Source organism: Ambystoma mexicanum, chromosome 5p (genome assembly GCF_040938575.1).
Source record: "Ambystoma mexicanum isolate Mex_15411 chromosome 5p, UKY_AmexF1_1, whole genome shotgun sequence".
Classification (NCBI taxonomy): Eukaryota; Metazoa; Chordata; class Amphibia; order Caudata; family Ambystomatidae; genus Ambystoma; species Ambystoma mexicanum.
This window is the reverse complement of record NC_090930.1, coordinates 1052252233-1052273269: the sequence shown is the minus strand read 5'-3', so window position 1 is coordinate 1052273269 and position 21037 is coordinate 1052252233. Positions and strand designations below refer to the sequence as shown.

The 21037-nt window shown below is 43.9% G+C and overlaps 1 protein-coding gene across 1 annotated transcript in view; it reads left to right on the top strand.

Moving 5' to 3' along the window:
• LOC138481413 (regulator of G-protein signaling 9-binding protein B-like) overlaps positions 1-21037 on the top strand; it is a 141301-nt gene that overhangs the window by 44322 nt on the left and 75942 nt on the right. Inside the window, exon 2 of the mRNA XM_069613551.1 lies at positions 12199-12508. Within this exon, the coding sequence (XP_069469652.1) occupies positions 12199-12508 (310 nt within the window). The remainder of the gene's footprint in view (positions 1-12198; positions 12509-21037) is intronic.

The following is a 21037-nucleotide window of genomic DNA, read 5'->3' as shown; positions in this document are numbered from 1 at the left end:
TGGCTCTCTTTGCATAGTAAACCAGGAGCCCACTTCTGGATTACCATTAATAACCTCAGTGGCGGCTGGTGAATTTGTCAATTGTAGGGGTGTAACGGTTGCCCATAAATATGGTTGAGCAACAAAGCATGGTAAGGAAGCCCGAATCCAACAAATGTCGAAATTTGGTGGAGTTCTTCTGCAAGAACACTTTTAAAATAATGGACTAAAATGGTGCATTTTACAGTCCACTTTCTGTGAAAAATTGGGTTAGAAAACCACACAAAATGCAATCTGCTTTATTGGGTAACACATGAACACATCCAATCGATGTAAGTCACCCACAGTGCACAGGAGCATATTCCAACACATTTTCATGAATCCTTTCCCCACAATATATGGCACAGTTAAAACCATATTTACATTGGCTATGCATATACATTTCCATGCTGGCTGCATTACTACATGGCAGTATTCCCATATCAGAAAATACTCATGTTTGCTTTGTGCATAATGGCAATAATAATAGAAAACATGTACATGCTGGCTCCGGTAATATATGCAAGTATCCCCAGGTACGAACATACTCTTGTTAGATTTGCCAGTACAAATGCCGCCATAATAGGAAAACATGCCCAGACTGGCTGCACCAATGAAGGCCATTATGACTATGTAAGAATACACATATTGGCTTTACCCTTGATGCCCAGTAAAAAAAATGCAATGCCACAACAACAAACACATGCCCGGACTGCCTGCATCAATGTAAGCCAGAGTAGACAGGTAATAACACTTATCATGTTTGCTTTATCATTGACTCCCAGTAAAATAATACCATGCCACAGTAATAATATATGAAACAAAAAATACAATTGAATAAGTCCAGTGAGAATTATGCTCAAGTGTTCTCCTACTCCTTATCACCCTCTGGATATATAAAGAAAAGATCACTTTCTCATGCTCTGTTTATGGAAAAATTTTGGTTTTATATAAAGTTGTATGAATCAACATAAAATGAATATTAAAGACATGACATCAAACGGTATTTAACCGGTAGTACAGACAGGAAATTTTTACAACACACAGGGCCAAGCATTTTCTGGCGTGACAACAATTTGTGTGTGCAAGACAAACGGAATCTCAGTCATTGTTTGTCGGAAAACGTACATAGTAAAATACACAAAAAAACAGTTTGACATAGTAACAACAAACAACATTGTAAATGACAATAGTTCTCTTTGTGGGGGACAGTGACAATAAACTGTAGTTAGAAGAAGTGTGTCTACACCGGGGTGTTTCAGCCGTTTAGGTGGGTCTGCTATGCCTCATCTTGTACACGGCCTTCATCAGGATGGGATTCTGTACGATATGAAGTCTATGGGTGATTATTGCCACAGGCACTATTGCGGGCATCCGCTTGCCGCTATGGGGGATCTCTGTGGGGTCCTCTCAGTGGAGGCTTTAGTTTCATAATATCAATTGTATTTGTATTTTTTGTTTCATAAGTAACCCTGCTGGGTAGAATAGGCTCCAAGCCAGGAGCCCAATTGTTGAATTCACAGTAATAATATATACTAATAGTAGTTTTGGCTGCACCGAAGTAGGCTGGTCTAACTATGCAAATACTGTTATGCCCTCCCTCTGACCCACCAGTGATCCCAGGTCCCCCTCGGCCCGGATACATCCCCCACTTACCTCCCGGGGCTCACGTTGGAGGTCCAGGACGTCTCGCACACAGCTACAGCAGCAGCTTCACGCTACCACTCCACAGTCACGACTGCGACCCGTTCATCCATTGGCAGTTGCCATGGAGATTAGGCCATCAGAAGATCAAGGTCGCTTCCTCGCATCGTGTTCCTGGGCCTATCCGCTCACGTGACTTGAACTCGCGATCACGTGACCTGAACTCGCGATCAAGTGACTTGAACTTGCGATCACGTGATCAGGAAGCAAACGGTACTTAAGTAGTGAAGTGCTTCAGTACCACGCTTCACAGCTGTTTTCTCGGAGACCCTGTTTGGCCTACGATTCTTACCCTGTTTTCATGATTGACCTTGGCCCGGCTTACTCTTCTCGGAACTCTTTTTGGATTACGTTCTATCTGTGCTTTACCGGCTTGGACTGATACACTTGGCTCTTGACCTCGGATCGTTGTCACGGACTTCTTTTTGGATTCCGCCTCTTCATTGTTCCGTCAGTTTGGACTGCTACCCTTGGCTCTGGACCCTGGATTGTTCTCACGGACTTCTTGTGGATTACCCCTCTTCACAGAATCTGGAGCATTGTATGAACTACGACTCTCCATCACCCTTGCCTACAATCTGGTTCAGTCCTGCCTACAGTTCTTCCCCAGGTGGGGTCTGGTGTGGCTACCAGTAAGTGCCTCCTATTCGGGACCTTTGCCTACGTGAGCCCCGGAATCCCTCCTTCTGTCAATTCCTGGTAAGATCCTTCCTTATTTTTGGTTACCTATGCATTACCCTGCTTGCTTGGTACTTAACGCTGTTTTCCTTCACAGCTTCCGTGGGGCTTCCAGTACTTCGCGGTTCCGGATTTTTCTCCACCTGTGGCCTCAAAGGTTGCATAGAGAGTGAATCTGTCATTCTCCCTGTGCGGCACTTGGGGACGGAGGTCTCACATATCTACACGACACTCAAGTTACAACAAATACTCTCACCATGTTAGCATTACTCTCGATGGCCAAAGAAAATACCATGCCACAGTAAAACTATAGCCAGACTGGCTGCACCAAAGAAGACTGCTCTAACTACATAGTAACATTCATCATGTTTGCTTTAACCTTGAAGCCAAGTAAAAAATATCATGCCACATTAAGAATATATGGCCAGAATGTCTCTACCAAAGTAGGCCACACTAGCCACAATCATTTTTGCTTAATTATTGATGACCAGTACAAAAGAACATGTCACAAAAATAATATGTTACGAGATTGGCTCGACCAAAGTAGGTCAGTCAGGCCAAATACTAACACTTGTCATATATTGTTTTATCACTGATGGCAAGTAAAAAATGCTATGCCACAGAAGAAACATATATTAATAAAACATTGGCTGCTCCAAACTAGGTCAGACTAACTATGCAATTACACTTGCAATGGTTGCATTAGCCTTGATGCTCAGAAAAAATACCATGCCACAGTAAGAACATACTGCCAGACAGGCTGCACCAAAGAAGACCGGTCTATCTACATGATAAAATTCATTATGTGTTCTTTATCATTGAAGCCAAGCAAAAAATATCATGCCACAGTAAGAATATATGGCCAGACTGGCTGCACCAAAGAAGTTGAATATAGCCACGTAATAACACCTATCATATTTTCTTCATCAGTGATGACCAGTAAAAAATGCCATGCTACAACAAGATTATGTTTTGAATTGCACCCTTCGACCCCAAATCAGCACCCCCGGGCACAAACACGAGCATACACACATTTAAGCACAGAATTCACTCGCTCATTCACACACACATTCATACTGCATTCACTCGTTCATTCACACACACATTCACACAGCATTCACTAACCTATTCATGTGTGCACCCATATACCATACATGTGCTCATTCACACGTGCACCTGTATACCATACACTTGCTCATTCACACTCTAATTTTTTTCTTACCTTTAGCCCTGATCCGGACCCTGCTTTTCATGCGGCCCTAAACAATGGTCCTCTGGCTCCCACGTAGTAAGAACAGGGACCAGGAATTATGGAGTGCTTCCTGGTTCCTACACATGGGTGGATGGGCCGGAGCGCTCCAAGCACAATGCCACATATTGTTTGAATGTGCAGGGAAGCACAGGCATGCCCCATACACATATTCAAACATGCAGTTCCCCAGCCTGCATCCCAATGGGCCATGTAAGGCTGGGGAAGCAAAACACCCTCTGCCTTACATAGCTGATTGGGCATGTGCTGGGGAGCTCGAACAGTCAAAGGGAAACCAGGTTTCCCTAAGTTTCCCATTTGCTCTTCATGGGACTGTAGATTTGGTACAAGCATTTTTGCTATGCTAGGTAAAGTCACATTTTACTGCATATTCCACTGGCCAATCGACTACCTTTTTATGCTACTAAGTACTGTGAGGAAGGCATAGTATCAATAGTAGACACAGACACAATGGATACAGGTTTTGAAAATCTTTATTTACATTTTTGATTGGGACGGTAGAATTCCTAACTGGCCCTAACTCTAAAATCGGAGTAATCTCGACCATTAAATAATAACAAATACATCCAAGACAGTCTCGTCAAAATAAAAAGGGCAATGCTAAGAAAACCTAGCCTTGCCCTCCTTCTTAGAATAACACACATGTTAAGGGAATACAAAATAAAAGAGTCTCTCAAAAGGAAATGTTAGGATGGCTTGAGCACCAACTCCCTTCCCCAGGTTCAACCCCACGGGGTCTAGAGAGTCTCTCAAAAAACAAAATATAGGTGGATGTTACAGTTCTGTCAGTCTTGCACACTTTGGCTTACTGGTACAATTCATTGGTTCAATCCGAGGCTTTCACCTTCTGGAAGTTCAATCACTTCTTTAGGCTCTGCCTCTCTTGCCATCAATACTCAGTTCATATATTCTCAATTTCTCACAGTTCTCAGTTCGGCACAGGTTTCCTTCTGCCGGGCTCGAGCCTGTCTCTCGTTTGTGACGGATCCCTTCCCCACGTTTCATCTCATAGATATTTTCTCTCTTGACAACTTTTGAAACTACAAGGAATTTACATAGACCTCTGCATTACCACTTCGACCTCTCTTTCAACAATCTCTCAATCCACAGTTTCCTCTTGTGGAACCAATGCCTCTTAGTACTTGTAGTTCTTATTCTCTTTCACTTCGCCTTTTCCAAAGTTCTTATATTTTACTTTTGCCCTCTTGGCATATTTCACAATTCACAAATGTTCCAAAGTTCTTATATTTTACTATTGCCCTCTTGGCATGTTTCACAGTTCACAAATGTCACTTTCCTCCTATTCAACTTTCTTTCCTTATCGCTGTTTTCTTTGATCTCTGCTTGAAATATCTTTCATCATCCCAAAACATTTCACAGAGACTTTCAAATGTCTTTCAAGAATTGTTCTCATCATTCAGGTTTTATCAGCACACACGTCACCTTCAACTTTCAAATTACAGTCACTTTGCCTTTAACATCAACCAGGCTTTTGTTTCCATTGATAACTCACTGGCTATGTTAATTGGATATCTTTCATCTCTTTCCTATAGCTCAAGGCTGTTACCAACGCCTCTTCTGCTCCTCCCCAACTCTGCCATTCAACCGGGAGGGTTGCAGGCTGCTTTCTGGCAACTTGAAGGTTTCTTTCCTCTGCTCGCTCGGATCACAGGCTCCCGAAAGCACGGAAATCTTGCCTGGATTTCTCTTGATCCTCTCCACTTTCGATCCGCCCATTGGCCTTCCGCCTTTTACAGCCTGGTTTGCATCAGCCTCAGAAGAGCTGTTCCTTCTCGTATCCAGCCTCCATCAAAGTGTGCCTCTGTACGCCACCTTTTATCTTCACAGGAAGTTTTAATAAGTGGCAGTTGTACATTGTTAGAGCTACGTGCCTGACATTGTCTGGCCTTATTACAGGGACAGGGCCAATGCAAGTCAGGGGAGGTAATCCTTCTAACCTCCTTCCTCATCTTCCTTGGTGCAGTACTTTTGTCAATGTAAAGTAGGGAGGAATTATGGGAGTTGGAGTTTCCCATAAAATAAGCAGGGATAGGGGTTAGATGGGTTGGAAAAAAGGGGGATACCATGTCTCACCATTGGGTGCTTCTCCCACCCCGCTCCCTGGCAAGTCCCTACCCAGGTGATCTGCCCGCGCTTGTCCACCCCCAGGGTCTGGATCCAAAACTGATGGTCTTTCCCACGCCACCTGAGTATGGGATCCCCGGTGACTAAGGTGTGAAACACCCTTGGGTTTTTCACAGTACAATCTGGTGCATCACTACCTATGTGTGGGTGCTTAGTTTTGCCTAAGATAGCATACTCATTATCGCAAATGCCATTCACCAGAATGCAATAAAACATCTGTTCAGAATAACAACCATTTTCCACATAATTTCCAAAAATTCAACATGATATCATATCAGAACTGTAAAAAATAATTATCATTACAAAATAACCCTTTCTTTTTAATGGCTAACTTCCCTCGGCATTCCTTTCCCTCATCCGAAGTCAATAATCTTGGTTTTATCCTTAAGCACATTTAAATGTGTCGACTCTGCATCTATTAGTTGTGAATGTTCTTATAGGTGGAGTGGGGGATTTATGTAGCCAGCAAGGATATATTTTCTTACTGTGGCTTTTTCTCACTGGCATTAAGGCAAAGTCAACAGGAGTATGTTCTTACATGGGGATACTGGCATGTATTGGGAGAGCTAGCATAAACATGCTTTGTTATAGTATTGTTACTGGCATTATGGACAAAGCAAACATGAGTATTTTCCTATGTGGCAATAGTGGCATATATAGGTGCACCAGAAATGGACATGGACAATCAATATGAAAATGCTTTTTTACACTTGCAGAATACTGGCAGATAGCGGGCAAAGGCATTATGAAAATGTGTTTGAAAATGCTCCTGTGCATTGTTGGTGGCTTGGCATCTAACAATCTTTTTATGTCTACAAAACCGATTGTAAACTGTGTGGCTTTTGACCAAATTTATCACAAAGTGTACTATTTTAACCCATTATTTAAAACCTTATCTCAAGGGGACAAACCCCCCTTGATTGGTTCGCCCTTCCTCACTACTCTCTGCCACTCCTATGCATTTGGCTGGGGGCAGAAGAAGGGCCCTTCCTTCTGCAGGTTCTTCTTAATGTGGGCCCTACTACATTAGCTCCAGGCCCCACTTGTTACATATTAATGGCTGCGCGTCTGGTGAGTTGGGGTGAACGATGGATCTTATGGGCCAAAGGAAGGTGTGATATCTACTCAGGCTCCTCGGCTTGGGGAGGGGGCGTTAGGACAAGGGGGGGTTCAGTAGTGCAATAGGTTTAATGTCCCGTCTCACTAACAGTTTTCAAAACTGCCATTCAGCCCTGCCAAAATGTTGAGGCTGGATCCACCCCTGTGTGGCACCCTGTATGCCACCCCAAGATTTCCTGTGGCCTCATCAGGCCACCTATATGAAAAATGTCTCGGGGCGCCACTGGGCTAGACAGAGACAAGTATGCGAGTTGAGGGCTGGCTTGCTTGCCAAAGGCCTTAACAGTTCAAAGGTGTATCAGGAAGCAAAATAAGCTGTAATGGATTGTTTCCTTTTTTTCTTGTTCTTTCCGGATGCTTTCTGTGTTGTCTTTGCTTGTTTAGTGGACATTGCTTCCTATGCTGACTGATGAATGCAGTATGTTTTCTCAAATACCATTGTGTGAAACAATAAGTCCATCTCACTTCAGAAGAATTGAAAATCTATTGGTGCCAGAACAAAGCTATATGCCACCAAATACGTGCCCACGGCCAGTGATGATTAACAAAGCAAATCTGTGCCCTGAGCTACTGTTGTACGGGTATGCTATGCAGTGCCATGTCACCTGATTGCTAAAACACAGTATTTCAAACGTTTGGACTGTCAGGAAATCGCATGTTTCTAGATTGCTTATAAACTGTTTAGCCATGTTCATTTTGAAAACGCTCTCAAGGGCTCAACCTGGAGTGATGGCCTAGTGGCTAAGTTGCTGATTTGGGAACATATAGGCCAATGGGTGACTTTGGCATTTGACCAAACAATAATTGTTCCATTTGTAAAAATCACTTAATCTCTCGGCCTCATCACGAGTTGGGCTGTAGCCCTTAAATGCGGCAGTAACGGTATTACCACCGCATTTAAGGGCTGCCCCCATCACGAGTTGGGCGCTAAATGGGCTGTTTTACCTTCAGCTTTTTTCTGGAGGTGAAAATCCCATTTAGCGTCCTGTTTTCGGCGTAATTACGTTGGCCGCATTAGCGTGCAGTATTTGTGTTGAAAATTCCCCATTGGGTCGAATGGACCCAATGGGGAATGGGGATTTATCGTTAATGCCCAACCCGTGATCCGGCAGTAATGCCGCCAGACCGGTTTGGCGCTAATGCTATTACAGTTGGGTGGTATTACAGCCGGGATACTGCCCAACTCGTGATGAGGCCCACTGTCTCAATTGCAAAGATGTCAAAACACAGTACATTGGGCTGTCTAGTTTTTTCTCAATTACATGCCCAGCCAAAAATACAAATATCCTAAAATTGGAAGCTCATATATTGCCCTAAATTTAACAAATTGTAACCTGAACTGACACACAACATCAAGCTGGTCTTGGTTTCAACGACTTTGCCTGCAGGGATTGGTAAAGATGCACGTAGGCAACGTTTGGCCACCTTCAGTCAATATAATGGGTTCTCATAGGATTAGTGAAGTAATTCCTTTGTGGTAACAAGCTGAAAATCCACGATGCATGAACTAAATTCCCCAGCCAAAGACCAGCTTAGTTACCCTTATTCAAAAATTAGTTTTAATAATTTGAAGGCACGTCAGGTTCCGGGTATATTGAAACCCTTTGTTCCTGCATGATCTGCAGATATTGGCATTACTCTCCAGAAGACACCCTGCGACACCCTGAAGGTAGCTAAAACATTTTCTGAATGCTCCATGGAGCACCCCTTTATGCGGGGAAAAAGCAAAAGGCAAAATCGTACCGCCTCGCCCGAATCAAGTTCTGGATCTGAAATAGGCTTTAGAGACCAAAGAATTGTAGACTAACTAGTGACGAGTATGGGAGAAAGGAGAGTTGTGATTCATCCTCCCCCTGTCATCAGCCACCTTGTATATGAATGTGGTGTCATGTGACAGGAAGGAAGCCCACTATTGCCATCATAGATTGGGTGATTCCAATTGCCAATGCCAATGCCTAAGGGAATAAAGGAGATGAAAGGGGGCAGTTCCACCATCAACAAGCAGAACACAAAGCCCTAGCTGCCAGAGGTCCCACGACAAAAAAGACACCATGGTGTTTTCCATGTGCCGCTACCCAGCCTAAAGTGCCCCGTCCCGCAACACTAACAATACAGCCTAGATCTGCAACCACACCCCAGACGCACCATGACATCAGGCTGACACCTTGGCCCATCACAAATCATTCAAAGATCATACATAAGCCAAAGGAGCACTATGTTTCACAAAAGGTCTGCAGGTTATAAGTAAAAACTAAAGCAATTCTCTTAGGGGCTAGGAATCTGCACACAATTAACTCAGTTGTGGTCAGGATAGTCTGCTCAAAATATACTTCACTATACTTCGGAAAGGCTCCAGAAAAGTTCATAGCAAAAGTTCTTTCAGTTTTTGTGAGGGCCAGGTCTGGGTCCTTCCCAGCAACCTTAACAAACAAAACCAAATGTCTGGGTAGGTACTCTGTGTCTCAAATAATCAATATCAAATTCAAAGAACAACATCTGACACTAATCTTGCTATTTCAGTCTGTAAATAAAGATTGTGTTGATCGTAGCCTACTTGGCAGTGTTCTTGTGCAGCTAGGGAATACTGGAGAGATCTCTTCCTGTATCTCAAGTCTTCACTGGAGCCATATGGTTGATTCTGTAGTATGTTTCATGCTGGAACTCACCTTAAACTAAGGCTTGTAAACATAGGAAAACAGGAGGGCACCCTAGGATCTTTACAGGGCCTTCTCTAGGCCTCTCATCACCTCATCTTTGGGGGGTCCTGGGTCTAAAGCCACCCAACCCCAACCCTCATTCCTCCTCAATGTCCTTCAACAAGCTTGTACGCGGGGATCTTCTTGTGTTCCTGCTCTCCATATTTATTCTAGTGCTTCTCCTTCAACCTCTCAATGCTTCCCCTTGCTCTTATTCTTACACCCATCTGAGGCTTCCCCTTGCTTATTCTCCCTGTCATCTCCTTCTCCTCCTGCTCTTCTATTCTCCCTCGATCTTACTTTACTCCTACTTCTCTCTCCAACTCCTGGTGATTCTCCACTTCACCTCTCTACTCTGGTCACCCTTCTCTTGAATTGTCTTTTCAAAGTTTACCACCTTCTCTTTAGGCAACTCCTCCTTAGGAACATCTATATTGGAGAGTGGCTACTCCATCCCCTCCTCCATGGTTCCTCTTACCACCTAAACCTTAACTTCTCTCACAACCTCCTTTTTAACTCCTCATTAACATCTATCACCAATCCTCCTTCGACAACTCTGTAACCAGAGCTACCTTCACAATGTCCTATATCCAACTTCCTGGGTCATTCTCCCACCCAAGTATCATGGTTCCCTCTATCCCCAGCTTCCTGAGTCTTTCGCTTGCAAGCTTACTGGGTCTTGTTTTCTCTTTCCCAAGCTTCTTGAGTCTCTTTCTCCTGAGCCTCCAGGTCTTTCGCTTGCCACAGCCTGCTAGGTACCTCTCCCTCCAGCATTCTGAGCCTCTCTTTCTCAAACATCTTTGGCCTCCCTCAGGAGCTTCCTGTGCCTCTCTCCTCAGTTGCGGGCTCTTCCTCCAGCCACCTTAATCTATTTCCCCCTAGCCTCCCCAGTTTCCCTAGTCCATGGGCTCTTCTTCCCCAGCCCCCTTGTCTCTCCTTTAGCCTCCTAGCTCCTTCTCGCCCAATCCATCTGGGTCTTTTTTTCCCAAGCCTTTTGGCTCTATCCTCTGCCGTGCGCTTTCCTGCTCCAGCTCCTTCTGCCCTCTTCGCCACCAGTTTCCAGCTGAGTTCCAGACTCCCACAGCCTTGTGCCACAGTCTCTTCCGTTCACAAAGCTCTAGCCCTGCCTTGCCTCCTCGGTCTAGCCTATAGGATTGCTTAATCCTTCCCCATGGGTGGTCCTCATTCTGCCGGCCACACATTGGCCACACCCTTCGGGAGGAATCCCTTAGCCTAACAGGCCTGATATGTATGTATGTGGATACTTTGTAGCGTGATTGCTTAACTGCTCGAACTGTCTATCTTAGTTTGGGTCCTGCTCCATCCCCTGGTGGTTCCGCAGAGTGAGCAGATGAATTTTCAGATTTTGATGTGATTTCTGCACTTGCACGAGGATAGCCAGCTATGCAGGAGCTACAAGCTTTGTGGTATCAATTCATCAACTCCTTCATGCCTTGCTCTTTTGCTGTCTTTCCTTCGACTTCACCGCCACAGTCTGAAAACCTCTCATCCTCCCATACTCCCAAGTCGCACACCATTTGCCAGGCATGGTACGGTTTTATACCCACAGGTAAGTGGATCAGTGTTCTTCAAGACTATAAGTGTCTAGCGGTTTTGCAGTGCGGGCAATGCCTGTTATTGGACAGCACTCCTATAAACAACAGGATCGGCACCTGGGGGTCCTCGACCAGTAGCCCATCCTGCATCTTTGAGAGCCAATTTATTAAAATGTCCAGCTGCCATTTTTTTTCACATTCAACATGACGACTGTTCATTCTAGGAACTCTTTATCATTCTGACTCCAGCTGCTCGCAGTGCTGTATTTGAATAAATGAGGTCTTGCGTTTAGAAAACCTGTGAACACTCAGGCTGCCATTCCGCGAACTGCACAACCTTTGGCTGTCATTCTCCTGTAATGCTGAAATGTTAGTTTTTCTATTTGACAATTGCCTGTCATTCTGCCAGGGTGCTGAAATTGCACTCTATCCTTACACTGCTCAGAGTCGGTTGGATTGACTACGTGAGGAACACAGATGAAGCTATGGTTATGGCTGGGGGGCCTGTGTATCCTCCATATATAGCCCCTGGGACCTACATCAAAGACCCAGTGATGGTCCACCACCCCGAGAGTCATGCCATTTCCATACATTATTCTCAAAGATGGGACTTCGTCATAGGTAACTAAGGCAATTGCAGTGGTAGACTCCAGTTGGAAATGGCTGCAAGAAATAGAATCATCCTTAACTGTTGCCCTACAAACAACAAGCAGTCAAGCTTTCTACATACTGTACCATCTTAAAAATGTCATATAGACACGTGAATGGATTTAAAAGGACTTTCATAGGGTATATCCTCATACTTCTTTCTTACTTGACGAACTAGTTGCTTCCAACAAAACACAATAGTCATCAGAGTGTGGAAACAAAGCCTTGCTGTTTTTATCATATGCCTAACCACCTTACGGCATAATATTGGTATGATAGTTTTACCGAAACCTACTCATAGTGTCTTGTGATTTGTTTTGTGTTCTTTCTTTTCATATTCTCGTTTCTCTTTCCTTGTGGGAAGGTGGTTGCTTGCTACAGACATTTAGCAGCCAGTGTGGGAGGATCTTCAGATAGCTGCAAGCTACGCGATGAACTGCGCTTGATTCGGGAGAAGGCCCAGGAGTTGGCCGTGAGCAACAGAAACAAACTGACAGGAGCTCTGAAGGACAAGCAACTGACCAAGGAAGACCGCAAGGTGCTTGAAAGACTCTGGGTTGAGTTCTCTTCCTGTTTGGAACTCCTCTACACCGACATGTGTAAAGTGTTTGAGGTTGGACAAGTGGCTCCCCTCGCTACAGCTCATCAGCCAGTTATACAGACCGGGATGACAGGTGCGTTCAGTTTCCGTTTTAGTCCCCTCTCTTTTTTCACCCTCTCATGCGTTAGCTACTTAATATAGTTTCATTTGCTAAAATAACTGCAGGCCGTATTGGATTTAGACAAACCTACTTTGCCAAAGCCACCATGTTGATTCCCTGATGCCACTGGAACGTTTGTTGACATGGGCCTCACAATCCTATTCCAAATCATGGTCTCTTGAATAAACTGTCAAAGTTGCTTTTTTCTTGTTGGATTCTTACAGATGTTATCCTCCAGTGACCTGCAGTCCCAGAAAGAGGAGCCTAAAACAGGCTTCAGCATGGGCCTTGAAAGGAGGGTGGGGAATGAAAGACAGACACCATTGATGGAACCCTGTAATGTGATATTCATAATTAGTTGCAAGGTAACAATGAGCAGAAGTCCATAGGTAGCAAAGTAAAAATGTAAATAAGAACCCACCCTGAGCATAGCAAAAGGCCTCCATTTTAGCTGGCCTCTGGGTGAATTCAATGTACAGGAAACAAAATCGGAAAAGAATGGAAAAACTCCAATGGAATAGGAAAAAGCAGTAGTAAATAAACAAATAAAGGAGGGACAGGTCCATTACCCGATATGGTCCCTTACCCAAGAATCAATGCAACAGGAAAAGCTGAGCGGAAGGCTCGTACAGAAAGGACCATGAGAACGGAAGATGAGAGAGCAAGCAAGGAGGGAGCCAGTCGGAACAAGAAATGGTGCAGGGCAAAACACGCTGAATGTGCACTGATTATTGAAAGGAAAGCTCAAGGTAACCAGGAATTGTTGCCCTACTTTCTTATTGATATGACTACGTTCCTTGAAGAATGCACCATCCATGTTAAAATCAGTGAGTTCAGATCTAAACCATCTGCCCTTAGCCTCGTGTCCCTCAGGGGTCTATACGCTCACCATAGTGTTTCAATGCTCATATCACACCTCTGGCTTCCCCACTGAACCACTTCCTCCTAGGATCCCAGCTTTATGCAGTTTTTCCCAACATACCAAAAATAGTCTTTAATATCAGTAAACATGATACCACCACACTGAGATCTCCATTTGTCAGCTCAACTCAACAAAAACTGATTCTTCTGTATGGCATACCTAACCCTAGCAATTTACTTTTTAGTTAGCCAAACTCCCTAGGCCCACTACCAGCTCAGTTAAATCCCTAAATAACGTAGGTATCACCCAAGACGCAAACTGATGAGATCACCCCAAAAACTCATTTTAAACTCCTCCAGCTACCAAAAGTCCTACCATACCTAAAGATGAAAATCGTCATTGCAGTTTGGTATGACTGAGAATCCAACACATCAGCTCAGGCTCCTCCAAACCCATGCTACAAGACACATCTTGGGTCTTAAAATGCAGGACTCCATCCTAGCAAAAATCCTTGATAGAGTCCTATAGGCTCCAAAACGGCTTATTTGCGCTACCTTACTACCACTCGCGATCCTGTGGCAATGCCATGGTATTTAGTGGCAGTAATGATAAATTAGTTTGCCATGAATTCCACAAATGTACTGCTGAATTCCCACCAAACTCGTGATGAGACCCTATGTCTGCACACCGAGCTCTGCACAGCCAGGGGCCAAAGTATATCAGAGCCCTGCTGAACCCTACAAACCAGCTAGAAACCTCTGGTCATCAACTGAAAATCTCTTTAACCACCCTAAATACAAAAATATAAGACTTGGTGAAAGTGCCTTCACCACCTTTGCCCCCAAACTATGTAACCAACTGCAAATTTGCCTTAGAACTGAACTCAGCTTCCCAGGTCCAACTTGGTCCCTTTCTCTCCACCACCTCTCTCTCTACCTGTGACATTCCCCAGGGCTCTATCCTCTCACCTTGGTTTTTCAAACTCTACTTGGCCCCTTGGGCCACCTGATCTCTACCTTCTCCTCTAACTTTCAGTGTTATGCGGATGACACGCACCTTTCCTTTAGGCTACGCTCAGCCTCCTCTTCTCTCTCCCTCATTCCTGACTGTCTATCTGCGATTCAGAATTGGCGCACCTCCAATGATCTCTCCCTTAATGCCAGTAAGATGGAGATCCTTCTCATTGGGACCCCTGCTTTCCCTCTCTCACTCTGGGTGCCCGCCGTGGTCCCTCTTCCTTTGCCTTCCTTAAGGCGTAAAATCTTGGTGTCATCTTCGACTCCACTCTCTCTTTCTCTCCTCACATCTCGGATGTTGCCAAGAAGTCCCACTACCAGCTGCACCTCCTCAAAGGGACTCTTCCCTTTCTCACTTTCCCCCAGAAGCTCACTGTCTCTAGATCCCTGGTTCTCTCTAGGCTGGACTACTGCAACAGCCTTGTCCACAATCTACCTTCCTCTACTCGCCACCCTCTGCAACTAATCCAGAACAGTACTGCAAGACTTATCCTTGGCCTCAAGCCCAGGGACTGTATCACTTTAGCCCTGATATCTCTCATCTGGCTCCTGATGGCTACAAGGATCAAGTTCAAGACCCTTTGCATTGTCCACAAGGCTTTCTGGGGCTGGGGCCCTCACTACATCCAATGCTCTCTTCCAAAATACCTTCTTTCTCAAGCCCTTCGCTCAGCTACCTCTAATTCTCTAAGGGTTAGACGCTTCTCCAGGAAGAGTGTGGGGGGTAGATCTCTCACCTCTGCAGGTGCCTCCCTCTGTAATGGCCTCCCTGCCCCTCTAAAACATGACCACCTGAAGTTCCGGAAGCAGCTTAAAACTTTGCTCTTCTCTGCTTTCTCTCTCTCTCCCTCCCTTGCTGACTAACCTGACCTACCTGTCTGCTGTACAAACTGGTTGCTTGGATACCCTCAGAGTCTCACTGAGTACCAGGCTCTTTCTTGATCAGTCACCCTTGCACTGCCTCCTGTCCTACCACTCACTTAGGGGCTGTAACTGTAATCCAAAAGTCCCTTGTTCTCCTTGCACTAGCCAGAGCTGCGCTGCCCTGGCTGCACTTACTCAGAGGATTGCTGCCCTGTTTCCCCCTCCCCTCTCCCTTGCACTTCCCCCCTCCCTTTCCCCTCACACTTCTCGTTCTCGCACTTACGTGATCTGAATGACTCAAGGCCGAGTAAGATCATTTGTCTTGTCCTCCCTCTGTCTTCCCTCCCTTGTCTTGTCGTGCCTAGAAACACTTGTGTACATGCGCAATATAAATGACTTATTATATAATATCATATCATAACTTCATTCTAGGTATGTCACTATGATGCACCTACAGTGTCTCTTTTCATTTGTTAATTGTCCAAGATGTTTGCTCTCAAATAGGAACGTGCCATACTCTATATGGGACTTCAATTGCGTGACTGCACTACCCTGTTCTTCTTTCCCCATTGCACTGTGAATAATTTTCTCTTGTGATTTGGTACCTTACAAAACACCAATTAAAAAAAAGAAATTACCATAATGTCAATAGCTGCCTCATGGAGAGGGCACTAGAGTGCACTAACCGTTTGCAGTTTGCAGTTTGCCTTTGGAGGTGGACCGCAGCAACGTGTGCTTTGCAGAGGAACTCGACAGGAGCCTCGGCAGTCAGTGCAGTCTGGGTTGGACTGCGTGTGAGACACCCACTTTTTGCTTCTTTTCCTAGGCTAAAGTACTTGATGATTATATCATCTAACGAGAGAGCTGGCCCATGGGCCTTGATGGCATGATGACCACGGACACGAGCAAATTCAGGTGGAAACAGGCTAAACCCCATTAGCATTGTCTTGGGAGGATAGCTCAGGAGCAAGACGATGCAGAGCTACACAGGTTCAATCTCCGGATCTGCGCTTAGAAACCTCTGGGTATTAAGCGCGTCGTAAATAACCAATTATAGAATTATTAGAATTACCTTGCTCCTATGTGCTGCAAAGCAGAGGGGCAAACCCACTGTTCCTATACGCACCAGTAAACAGCTGGCATAGGTCACAGTAAAAGTAACAAAGGCAGCAGCAATTGGGGCATGTAGCTCCTCTCCAATTTTAAACATGGATTTACAACAGTAGCTCGGACACAAATGTCCACTGGCTCACAACGACTGTACTAAAATAACTGGGTTTTTTCTGCGGTTAATAATGGCCCAATAAGTAGTTTGGTTAGTAATATTGAAGTGACTAATACTATGCCTATGGTTAGGTCACTGTCTACCTCCATTCCTATTGACAATAATAATTCATTGTTAAATTTGTGCTTGAGCCTTCAGCGAGAGACATTGGGTGGTAGCCTTCCACAGGCTGCGACAAATGAGACACACCCATTAGTATCTATCTTAAGTACCAACCTTTTGGCGAGCCCGTACTTAGCATGTAACATGACTTCAACCACGGATGAAACAGACTCCTGTAACACCTTGATAACAATGATGTCAGAGGTGGCAGCACAGGCTCAAGACGGGACATCCTTTATGCCTAGCATATATACAATTGCTGCAACGGTTGACACTATATTCGGCCAATGCTCATCACTGCCACAAAAACAACTTGCCACAAAAAATATTTTAGCCCAGGTGGGGGACGTTTGGGGTTTCCTGTTTTAGTGGTTTATTTTTATTTACTTCTGGGATGTGTGTTTATCAGTGTTTTCCCGTTTGCCCCTTCAAACAATCATGGATAACTGGTTTTTCCAGTGTAAACACACAAATATTCTATTATTGTTTCATTGCGTGCATATGTAGGGTAATGTCTCGCAAAGCAAGATGTTATGAACATTTCCGGAGAATAAAGATGAATGTGTTAATTCAGTAATATCTAACATTTCTGAAAGTCCAAATTATTGTAGCAAATAAAGCAATACTTTTTCAAGGACTCTTTGACCATCCTTGCCCTTTCTTGTCTTCCCATGAAGACTTTGATTTGTGAAAACGACCTTTCCACTTTAAAGAGACTTCTATTTTTAGCAGATATGGCAGTGTGATTAAAGGATTTGCCCCGGAACACTCAGTTTGGTGGAGATAAGGATTATTTTGGGTGCTTTACATTGCCACCAGAGGTTGGGCGGAGACAGTGACACTCTGGCCTCACACGAGCCTCGTGCATGGAAGCCTCACACAGCTTTTCTTTTAAAGCCGACAGGGAACGGACACTTTGCAGCTCTCCTCCTGACAGATACACATACAAAAACAGAGAAACTGAAAAATCCATGTTAAACCATTTTCAGTAAATAGACAAATTTGTCAGTGGTCAAGGGCTATTCTGAGGAATTTTTTCCAATTTTAAGACATGAATTGACAACCACAAAAATGTCTCAAATTTGTCTACAATGCCTTAAAATAGCTCTGACCACATACAACTACAAATATTTTTGTTTTACAAAGAAACCAATGTAACCTTGCATGTGCAATATTTTTCAATAAGGTCAGGGGACAGGGGGGAAGCAAACAAGCATGCATGAGATGGAGTAGGACCCTTTCCCTATTGTCTGCCTATCCCCCTCTCCAGCCACCACTTCACCCCCACACATCTTCCCATCCATGCTCACACTAAGGCACCACTGGGATGGTGGAAACAGTGTTTTTCAGTTTAAAGCTAGGAAGCACTTTTTCTTCTGGGGGTGTTTTCCTGCAGTTTTTCGGATATCACTTAAAACAGGAAAGCCTAGCGAATGTTATACTGGCGCAGAGTTCAGAGCGGGAACCACCAACAGCCCAGTGCAGTGAAGAGGATTATCAAGAAGGGCTAGAGCTTGATACAAACTCTCTATTCTCACTGCCTCCTCTTAATGTCTCTGTAATGAGCTCAAATGAGAACACCGTCCAAAACACGTTGGCAACATTAATTCAACGTAGTCGCCAAACGGCCACAGAATCCCCACCCGCAATACTTAACCAAAAACAGGTGGCAAATAAGATAAACAAAACGAAAGCCCAAGCAGATAGGTAAAGTGGCCGAGGTGATGGAAAGGCCCCCAAAACATAGGCACAATATGGCAGCATTAGCAGCCATTAACGTCTCAGATATGAGATGTGTGGAAAGCTTAGAGGGTTATACGCTGTAGACAAAAAAAGCTGCTAAAAGAAATCTGATTCCCCCAATGGCAACAGTCTTACCTGTGACTGGCACACTAGATAAATGGCTGCAGGTGCCTGAAACAGGGGGCAGAACACAAATAACTGAGCAACATCGGACACTAAGAGAATTAGCGTGGGAGTGCAAAGTGATGACTTTGCAAATGCCTATGCTGCCAGTTATATTCGTACGCTAGCTCCGATGTATGACTCAATAACTAAAGCAGGAACTTTTAGTGGGTCTACACCAGTCTATAGGGAAAACCTGTCAGTGAATAACATCTCAAGTGTTAAAATACAAGCCAGTTGCTCAGACTTTGCAAACCATCACCACAACTATCGGTGAACAGACCCCATCTAAAATCACTACAAATAATAGAAACCACACCTACCAATGATAACCCATTCATAAATCGATCCCAGGTACTGCATCTGATGCATCAAATACCAGAACTGAGAATCATATGTTCCAGTGATATAGAGACTATTGAGTTATCGAATGTATATAGTTGTAACGACTGGGATATAGTGACGTTTGTATCACCTGTAATTGTTGACCGAATTTGCTTATTCTAATTGCCAATATTAAAATTAGGCTTCCAAATACAATTATCTCTATCGAAACAAAGACCTATGCCATCATTTGAACCTCTTCATACTGGCAATGGAAAGAAGTCACACAAAGTGGCAGTCCCAACCTGAATACGCAACAGCATGGGAAGTGAATAGAACCTGCTCAGGTTCATTCCCAGAGGTGGAGCCACTCATCCAGAAAGTACCCATTGGACAATGGCTTTCAACATTGGTTGGCTCGCATAACTGACGACATCTATCTATAGCCCAGTACAATTATATATTCCTGGAGCATGCAAGGGCATCAATCATTTACGAAACAACTTAAAGTCCAAAATATTATAGGATCGGAGGACTTGTTCTTTTTGCAGGAAATTTGGGTTGGACAAGCCCTGATTGTAGATGGCTATCATACATTTACTCATAAGGCCATAAACGAAAACATAGGGTGACCCGGGGGGGTCTTTGTATTGTGTAAAAAGCCACTTATCTACTAAAGAATATACTCAGGGGGGATTTCACTACAACTATATGTGTATAGTGATAAGTGTTTTCCCTACCCGAAATTTACAAACGTTAGCCATTACTCTGTACGATCCCCCGGACGGGGCTCTAACATCAGAACTCTTGGAATGTATGAATAGCATTATGAAGGAGTGGCAAGCACATGTACCTAGTAGTGCAGACATAATAGCAAGTGACTTCAATACACATTGTATCACAGTGAAAGATGCTCTACAAGATGGTTTGTTGGGGATAACATTAATATTGAAGATGGTAATATTACTGATAACTTGAAAAAGCTGTTAAGTAAGGGAAGGGTATGGACGGATTTGTTATTCTTCCCTATAAAGACATTACTGGAGGTAGTTCTAGTAAATACTTGACAACTAACACACACAGTAACCGCATAGTATGGTCCAGGGGTAATGTGGAGAGAATAAATACACTGCTGTCTAACATTGCGATTACACCTATGGACATGTTACATGGGAATGGCTGGGACTTGGGAACACTAACACAAAATATCTTCCCACTCTTACCCAGCAGACGAAATACAATTGATCTAGGTGGAAAGCATCAAGCCCTGTTTGATATTAATATACATAATAAAAAGAAGGAGCATTGTAAAGCTATATGTGCAGTTAAACATGAAAACTCTTTGATAATAGTGGGAAAAGATATCAAATTAAAAGCACTGCAACATAGTTATGTAGTGCTGGCTTGCGGGAATACAAACATGAAAGAAACTTGTCTAATTGGAAAATTCTATTTATTTGGCTCAAATCATACGACGCAAAAAAATTCTGGTTTCTTTATCAGACATATTTATCAGGACAATCTCTGAGAGAGATGATTTGTAGTCACCAGAAAACATAGTATGCGCACGTTACCAAGCTTTTTGGGATGAAACCGTAAATAATCTAGTTCCTCCTGAAAGGAAATATACAAAGCTGATTCCTGTGATCAACCTCAATATTGATGACATTCATAACATAATATGTAAACTGAAGGCCTCGAGAGCACCGGGTCCTGACGGGCTGGCCAATATTGTCATCAAGCGAAATCTGAGCCGAAATACTACCCATTTGACAGATACACCTACAACAGTCACACAGAGCAACTGCAAACCATTCAGATTTACCAACATATCCATTTTGGAAACTGAAAAGGTGATATCATCCTTGAAACCATCGAACTGCCAAGGCGACAGTTGCCCAGCACAAGTTATTAAGGACGCAGATAGAGACTTAGCACCCTTCTTCTCTAAATTAATCAACACCTCCTTTAGATCCAGTACTGTACCCACAAACCTCAAAGAATCCTGGGTACTGCCTTTCCTTAAAAAACAGACCCTCGACCCAAATATCCCAACCAATTATAGGCCCATTACCACGGTCCCATTTCTCCTTAAAATCATTGACAGAGTAGCATACCTCCAGATCCGAAACTATCTGGAGAGG